We start from the raw sequence: 9059 nt of genomic DNA, 5'->3' as shown, positions 1-9059 counted from the left end.
GCGTCCCCAGGTTGCGGATAGGGGAAGGCCCCCCAGTGGGGGGTACCGGTTACCGGCGCGGACAGAAACCCAACGCGCGGCAGGCCTCGTCAACTCGGCGGGTCTGTTGGGCAACCCGTAACCCACAATTGAGTGGGCCGGGGACCTTAGGGATTTTTTTTNACCGGTGGCGGGCGCACTCTTGCGAGCGGCCTTGGTGGCCAGCTGCTTCCTCGGGGCTTTACCACCGGTCGACTTACGAGCGGTCTGCTTGGTACGGGCCATTGTACGTAAACGTAAAACAACTTTTCACAAATGCAAATTTTACAAGAGAGCGGAGCGGCGCGTCGTTCGACGTACGATCCTATAATAAAACATATACGCGCGCGCCACGCCGTATTTATAGCCGACGATGTATACGCCTCTCTTTCTCACTGCGTGCGCGCTCTCTCTCTCGCTCGCACGTTTTTTTTTTTTTTTTTTTTTTTTCANTTTTTTTTCCCGGGTCGCGATGCAGGGGACATCTTTAAAAACCCCCACAGGAGGGGGCCGGGGCGTTTGCTCGGGCCCATTCTTTGGAGGGCCGCTCTCGGTACTACTCTGATTAGCAGAGCTGACTGAGCAGTGGCATAGAGCAGACCGTAACCCGCTGCTGCGGGCCGGGTGTCCTGTTCTACCAGGGCCACGAGGAGAAAACCTCTATAAAAATCAACTGCGCGGCAGGACTTCGTCAACTCGGCGGACCTGCCGGGCAACCCGTAAGTCACAACTGAGTGGGCCGGGGACCGTCGGGGCATTTGCCCGGGTCGCGACAAGGAAAAGTCTATAACACCCTCGATCCCGAAGCTTTGGAGGGGGGTGAAGGGATACTGGGTCCAATAATGGTCCTGGTATAGTCGGCGGAGTATCGTCGGCTGCTACCCCTTGCAGGTGGACCGACGGGGCAGCTGTGCCCGTAAGCAGCAAAAGATATGGCAAGTGACAAGACATTGTATAATACCCGGGCGGGTCCCAGCGATGCTGGGGAATCCCGTGGCCGCTCACCAAGCGGTCGGTCCTACGTATACGGGGGGACCATCACTGCCTCGCGGCTTCGGCCGCGCAATAACGACTTAGGCGAACGACTAACGGACTCTGATTTGCTAGACGACTTGGACGGTGGTGTGAACGATGGCAAGGGCGGTGGTGCCGCCGGCATAGCCAGGGAGAAGAGTGCAGATGCCGTGGCGGAGAATGCGGAGCTCCTCACGTGCTCTGGAGAAGCCCAGAGCGTTGGTATGGAGGACTCCGACACTGAGGGGAATGCGACGGATATGTCGTTTGATTCGGTTGCAAGCAGGACATCGCGATCCGTCTCGCGTGCCGGCACGCGCACGGGTTCACGAACCTCAGAGAGGCTGCATGCCGTGAAACGGGCACGGGCAAGAAACGGTGACTCGGATGAGGCATTGGGGAGCGCAAGCTCTGGCTCACCAGCTAGAGACCTTAAAGCGCCCTCCGTTAAGCGAGGTCGCGGCAGATCCGTGACAACGGGAGTACGGGCTGAGCGAGCTCTCAAAAAGCAGACGGAAGCACAAGAGCGCAAAACCCTGGCGGGACTAGAGGCTGACGAGCACGCTGAGATCTGGACCAAGAAACTGCTCCAGATGCGTGCTCGTGTTGAATATGCGGCGCGGGAACGCACGACAGCAGAGCTACTGGAGTACATCCGCTCCAGCACAGATGCAGTCGTTGCGGCATATAAAAAGTGCCCGAATATTTCGGAGACGGTTCAGCGAGCATTCAAGGAGTCCTCAGTGAACATCGCTGGGGCCATCTCGGTTCTCCTTGATCGCTCGCCATCGGAAGAGGTGCAGCGGCTGACAGCCGCCAACAAGAAGCTGGAACGGGAGCTGGGGGACCTGAAGAAAGAGTTCCAGGCGCTGAAGGAGTTCAACAGTAAGGTTACTCCCCCTTCCGTTCCCCCCCCGGCTCAGTCTCAACAGCCTGACCCAGAGGAGTACGCGCGGAACGTCATGATCCAGGTGGGGAACATGGTCAACGCACGAATAGAGGCGCTTGAGCCCAGACTTCTACCTGAGGAGCGCCTCCGACCCCCGCTGGCTGCGGATCGGCGCAGGAGAAGCGCGGAGATAGAGGTGGAATTCCCACCTCTCCCTCCTTCAAAGAGTGTGGCAACGTCCAAACCCGCGGCACCCGGGCCTTCGGAAAAACCTGAGAAGCCGGCCAAGCAGCATACGGCTGACAGGTCCCAGACTGCCCCGACGCCTGCAGCAAAGAAAGAGGCCAACCCTGTCTCGACTACTAGGAGAAACAAAAAGAAGAAAGGAGCCAGGCGCGCCCCTACTCCTGGGCCGCTCCCCGCTCGCGAGCCCCGCTCACTCCCGCCCCCACCCGCAACCATGGAGGAAGGTTGGTCGACGGTGGTTAGGCGTGGAGGCGGAAAAACTCGTAAGCAGGCGAACAGGGAAAATAACGCAACCCAACTAACTGGTTTCAAGGCAGCCTCTAAGGCGTCTCCTGACCTTCACCCACCTCGCTCCGCTGCAATTGTTCTCACCCTGCAGCCAGGCGCTAAGGAAAGAGGTGTTAAATATGAAGACTTAATCCGGGAAGCGAAATCCCGGATCAACATCGAAGAGCTTGGTATCGTCACCGGGCTCCGTTTCCGAAAGGCCAAAACCGGGGGCAAGTTATTAGAGATCCCCGGTGCCACTAGCGGCGACAGGGCGGACGCCCTCGCAACCAAGCTTCGCGAGGTACTCCCAGAAGAAGATGTGCGGGTTTCCAGGCCAGTGAAAACTGTAGAAGTCCGAATTACTGGCTTAGACGACTCCGTCACAGGTGAAGAGCTTGCGGTAGCGGTTGCCAAGGCTGGCAATTGCGCCATTGAGGGTGTCCGCGTCGGCCCAATTAGAGAAAGCTTCCTCGGGAGTGGGTCAGCGACTGTTCGGGTGCCTGTGGAGGTAGCCAAACAGCTTGCGAAAGGGCGGCTCCTAGTGGGTTGGGTGTCTGCTCAAGTCAGGGTTCTGACGTCTAAACCGCAGCGGTGCTACCGCTGCCTTGTGGAAGGGCACGTCGCTGCCCAATGTCCGTCGGAGGTGGACCGCAGTGAGCTCTGTTTCCGCTGCGGACAACCTGGGCACAAGAGCCGGGACTGCACTGCGCCTCCGCACTGTCCATTGTGCGCAAGCGCAGGTAGACCTGCAGAACACAGGGTGGGAAACAAAAGCTGCAACCCACCTAAAGTCCAAGGGAGGACGGGCAGGCAGGGGGCTGATGGAACACCCACCGCCACGCCCAAGCCCCAGCAGCGGGGCAGGACTGAGGTGATGGACACAACCACTGGGTAAAGATGAACATCAAGGTCTTGCAGGCGAATATCAACCATTCCACTGCTGCACAAGATCTTCTCATGCAGCACATAGTGGAGTGGTCGATAGACGTGGCGGTAGTGTCTGAGCCCTATTATGTCCTGCCCAATAGAGACAGTTGGGCAGCAGACTCCCAACAGCTGGTGGCCTTGATTGGGGCAGGCGCGCACAAACCCAGTACGGTCGCCAGGGGCGATGGCTTTGTACTTGCCAGGTGTGGGGGATTGCTGGTGGCGGGAGTGTACTCCCCCCCCAGTAGATCGGTCGCTGAGTTTGAGTCCAGCCTGGACAGGCTGGGATCTCACATTCGAGGGCTCGCACTCCCTACACTCGTGGCGGGAGATTTCAACGCCAAAGCCACAGATTGGGGTGCAAGGGTGACGGATGCTCGAGGAGCTATCTTACGCAGCTGGGCGGCCGTCCTGGGGTTGGTGTTACTCAACTCCGGGACGGAAGCCACGTGCGTGCGACCACAGGGCGAGTCCATAGTGGACGTTTCGTTTGCTAGTCCTGCTGTCGCACGCCGCGTGGCCGATTGGCGAGTACGGACCGAGGCAGAGTCCCTGTCTGATCACAGGTACATTACCTTTGAAGTTTCTGCCTACGGTACCGGGATGACAACACAGCAGTCGAGGGTTGGCCCCTCGCCATTTCCACGGTGGAAACTTGCAAGCCTTGACAGGGATATGCTGATTGAGGCGGCCCTTGTCAAGGATTGGGAGCCTGCGGGTAGCGAGCCACTAAACGTAGAGCGAGAGACGGAGTGGGTCCGGAAAGCCATGGTCGACATTTGTGACAGCGCAATGCCCCGGGTAGGACCCGTGCCTCCCAAACGGCAGGTATACTGGTGGACGGAGGAGATCGCCGAGCTGCGCAGGGCTGCGATTGCAGCCCAGCGCGAATCCACCCGCCACCGGCGTAGACGGCTACGCGACCCAGCGCGCGACGGCCCCTTGTACGAGACATACAAACAGGCCAAGAAGGCCCTCCGTGTGGCGATCGCTCAGGCTAAGTCCAGGGCCCGGGAGGAGATGCTGGAGACGCTCAACCGAGACCCGTGGGGTCGCCCTTACCGGTCTGCGAGGGGCAAACTCCGCCCATGGGCACCGCCGATCACAGATACTATGGAGCCCGCGCTGCTGGGCACAGTGATGACCTCCCTGTTCCCGGTGCAGGCGGAGTTCTCCCCACCGGCCATGCGGACTCATCCAGAGGCATCAACAGAGCCCCCCCCGCCCGTGTCAGAGGGCGAGTTTGGTGCTGCCATACTCCGACTGCGCGCCAAGAAGGTGGCACCGGGACCGGACGGGGTGCCTGGAAGGGTGTGGGTAATGACGGCAGAGATCTTGGGCGAGCGAGTGAGGCGTCTGTTTAGCAACTGCCTCAGCCAGGGCAAATTTCCCTCGCTCTGGAAGACTGGCAGGCTTGTCCTCCTCCCGAAGCCAGGACGGCCAGCGGACTCCCCTTCTGGATACCGCCCTATTGTACTGCTGGACGAGGGTGGGAAGCTCTTGGAGAGGGTGATTCATGCCCGCCTGGTCCGGCACCTTGAGAGCGTTGGACCGAACCTCTCGGCCCAACAATTTGGGTTCCGGGCCGAGCGGTCAACAATAGACGCCATACTTCGAGTAAAGGAGCTGGCGACGAAGGAGGTGGCCCGGGGTGGGGTGTTATTGGCAGTGTCGTTAGATATAGCTAACGCCTTCAACACCCTACCATGGGCCTGCATTAGGCAAGCCCTTAAACACCACGGGGTGCCTACTTATCTCCAGGCGGTTATTGCTGACTACCTGTCGGGCCGAGAGGTGGTTTGTGTGGGGCGGCAGGGCTTCCTCCGTCACCAGGTATCGTGCGGTGTTCCACAGGGATCAGTCCTTGGACCACTCCTGTGGAACATCGGTTTCGACTGGGTCCTCCGCGGGCGACTCATCACTGGGGTCGGCGTAACATGTTACGCTGACGACACCCTGGTGACAGCCCGCGGATGTGACTACGGAGAGGCGTCTCGCCGTGCCACAGCTGGTGTGGCGACAGTGGTCCGGCGGATGCGCGAGCTAGGCCTAAGAGTGGCGCTTGAAAAGTCGGAGGCTATGTGCTTTTACAGGGCTCGGCAAGCGCCACCGGAGGGGGCTCACATCATTGTAAGTGGCGTCCGAATCATGGTGGGTCGTACCATGCGGTACCTTGGCCTAACCCTCGACAGTCGATGGAAGTTTGAAACCCACTTCAAACTTTTGGCACCGAAGTTGTTGGCCACCGCGGGGGCCCTCAGCCGCCTGCTCCCAAATATAGGGGGGCCGAAAAACGCATGTCGGCGGCTTTATACGGGCGTCGTGCGCTCCATGGCCCTATATGGGGCCCCGGTGTGGTATGACGCCCTAGAAGGGGTTAATACCAGACAGATCCTTGCAGTCCAGCGGGTGATGGCCGCGAGGGTTATACGTGGGTACCGCACCGTGGCTACTGAGGCAGCCATCGCATTGGCTGGAACTTTACCCTGGGACCTCGACTCTCTGGTCCTTGCTGCGGTTTATCAGTGGCGGGGAGACCAAAGGGCCCAGGGCCAACGTCCAGCGCTCAGGGAGATCGAGGCAGAGAGAGACAGACACGTGGAGGTAGCCATGGAGGCTTGGGGGCACCGTTTGGCCCGATGCGCTGCTGGCCGCCGCACTTTAAGCGCCATCCAGCCCGTGCTAGATGAGTGGGTGCTACGCCAGCACGGTCGTCTAACGTACCGGACGACTCAAATATTTACGGGCCACGGCTGTTTCGGGGACTATCTCCACCGGATAGGTCGGGAGCTCGACGCCAGGTGTTGGCACTGCGATGCTGCGACGGACTCCGCACAGCACACCTTGGAGGTGTGCCCAGCGTGGGATGCTGAGCGGGAGTCCCTCGTAGCCGCAGTGGGAGACGACCTCTCTCTGCAGGCCGTAGTGGCCCGCATGGTGGGGAGTAAGGAAGTATGGCAGGCGATGCTCTCCTTCTGCGAGGCAGTTATCTCGCAGAAGGAAGCGGCGGAGAGGGAGCGAGAGGCTTCGGCTGATGCCCCTATGATCCGCCGCCGTCGTCCAGGGCGACGCAGGAGGGTTTACAACCTACACGCTCCTCCTTAGGAGTCTCGACCGCTGGGTATGGGGATGCCCGGCGGGCGCCTTACGAGACCCGTGGCGCCGGCGCACCAGTGTCCAGTGCGCCGTTAGCGGACGACCCGAGGGGAATCACTATTCCCCTCGAAGCTGGAGGGGCTCGCCCAAAAGCGAGCTGTAGCCTGAACCGGAGCCGCGGACGAATGTCCAATAGGACAATAACTCGCGGCTTCGGATCAATGGCCCCGGAGGACACCGTCGGGTTTTAGTGGGTAGGCCCCGCCTTCCCGGCGGGGAGAGTCCCACATAACCCACTGACTGACTGTCCCCATCAGTCAGTGGGCATGCGCAAAGCATTTCCCGACGCAAAAAAAAAAAAAAAAAAAGGCACCCTAGTACAGATACCAGTCTCTCACAAAGGTATTATTGCTGTATGATAATAACTTACTGTAACTAGATATAAGTTTTTATACCTCTGTGAAAGAGAAATAAAGTTTATTTATTATTATTATTATTACTTATAATTTAAAAGTAAATTAAAAACTGGAAGGGTATAAATTTGTTTTGATCATCGGTTTTCAATTTACCACAATTCTGATGAAAGAAAATGAGTATGCTCAATGCATAAAATGGTAGCGTAACAATTTTATTTATTTNTGTCCCCATCAGCCAGTGGGCATGCGCAAAGCATTTCCCGACGCAAAAAAAAAAAATGGACGAATGCGAGGCGCGACTGCGTTCGCTTGAGTGACGCTGCTCACGCGTTCCTAAAATTATTTTGTTTGTGCGAAAATTTGTGAACAACAAAAAAGGGGTATTATAACATTTGTTAAGTAGACGGTTGCTTACACTCAACATTAAAAACTAAATTTTCGTTTTTGAAACTAACGGTTGATTCCGGGAGATAAGTAAAGTATTTATTTGTATTTCAATAGTTCGTTTAACGTTGACAAATTGAAAGCCAACTCAATTATTAATAATATCGAATTGTTTTAGAGAGGTTTTAGGAATTATTGGATAATAGTGTCAACCACTCAACTAAATACTAGGTACTTCCTTCTCGTGTATTTGTTTGCAAACTATTACTATAATAACGTACTAAATATAACTGTATAAGTATACGTGGATATCTGTTATTGTCTTTCTTCCATAGTATTAAGAGTAACATTTTTCTATCATCTATATATATCTATATATATAAAAATGAAACCCGTTTCGCGTTGTCACGGCATCACGTGTGAACGGCTGAACCGATTTCGATAATTCTTTTTTTTTAATGTTTGTGGAAGTCCAAGGATGGTTCTTACGGAAAAAAATATTAAGAAAATCTCTACGCTAAGGCGGTACGAAGTTCGCCGGGTCAGCTAGTAACGAAATAAACGCAACACATGACAAGACAACCCTAGCGCGACAGCCGAGCGTGCGAGCGAGAGAGGTATGCAAAGCGAGGTACAGACATGAGTTTACCTTCTGTTATATTTTGTGACGGAAGCTTCATACAAACGCTCGAAATCAGACTCACGCACACAGACGTACGCTTTACACGAGCTCTAAGCGAACCTCGCAGTCCATCCGTTACGGGTGTCGCGCGCGTTGTGTTTTTAATTTAATAATAATTTGATTGCATGCGCTGTCCGCTGTAGATTCAAAAACATGCCACGAGTGTATTGCGTTTTTAAACTTCATAATAATGGAAGGTGAAAATAATTTAATATTACTTTTTAAATAAAATGCTTAATTAATTACGTAATTAAGCTTCTTAACAATTTATCTGTTCTATTTGATAAGTAATTTGATTTGATTTTGATTTGCTAGTTTATATGTAACTTCTTATACCTAACTAACGAAAAATAAAGACATCGTATTATGTTGAATTGTTGAACGTTTTTTTTATTACCTTACACATTTTTTTGTAAACTAAGCCTAGGTAATGGTGAAAAATCTAAAAAGTTAAAAACGGTATCGTTATAGCCAATGAGCTGATATCATAGTCACTCTAAAAACGTCAGATATAAAGGGACGCGCGCGGACGACTCCGCGCGACAACCCTAACACTCAATTGAAGTGTAGGTATTTAACTCGACGAAAGGGCTTAGTTTCCGTACTGCTTTAGCTCATATATATACTGTGGTATGGTAAAACCAGGCCTGGCTCACTCCGCGCGGTACATCCGATAATTACCTACAGCGAAGCGCCCCGCCGGCGGGTATTATATCAGTCGAGTGTCACGCGCGCGCCCGTCAGGACGCTGGCGTGCGTTGTAGTACCTAATTCCATAGAGAAAAGTAATACATAGGAAATAGAGAACCCTCTCTGTCAAATTTTTGAGCCTACTAATTGACAGCCTGGTGTTAAATTCCTTGTACTCAACCTACGTACGTAACGCTCACATACATACATAGTACACGCACACATACATACATAAAGTCCACGCACACATACACACAGTTCACGCACACATAGGCCCTCATAACCTTCAAAGAATTATTGTTTTTATGATGTACAATGTAGAATTTTTTCAAATCCATTATTTTGAAAATATTTATCTTTATGGTGTACGTATTGTATTACTTTCAAAACAATGGATATGGAAAAATTCTACATTGCACATGGAAAT

General features: G+C 54.1%; 1 protein-coding gene across 1 annotated transcript; it reads left to right on the top strand.

Annotated features, from left to right (window-relative positions):
* Nucleotides 1-950: 950 nt before the first annotated feature.
* Nucleotides 951-3332, top strand: LOC114363959 (uncharacterized). The gene has a single exon (XM_028319906.1). It carries the CDS (start codon nucleotides 951-953, stop codon nucleotides 3330-3332), a length of 2382 nt encoding a protein of 793 aa, XP_028175707.1.
* The last annotated feature ends 5727 nt before the right edge of the window (nucleotides 3333-9059 follow it).

The sequence above is a fragment of the Ostrinia furnacalis genome, unplaced genomic scaffold (genome assembly GCF_004193835.3).
Source record: "Ostrinia furnacalis isolate ACB-3 unplaced genomic scaffold, ASM419383v2 OfSCF0404, whole genome shotgun sequence".
NCBI lineage: Eukaryota > Metazoa > Arthropoda > Insecta > Lepidoptera > Crambidae > Ostrinia > Ostrinia furnacalis.
Note: the sequence above shows the minus strand (reverse complement) of the source record. Positions and strands in the feature narration are given on the sequence as shown.

Bases quoted from the DNA above. Each gene is read 5' to 3' on its own strand.
- LOC114363959 (XM_028319906.1), top strand. From the start codon at position 951: ATGGCAAGTGACAAGACATTGTATAATACCCGGGCGGGTCCCAGCGAT.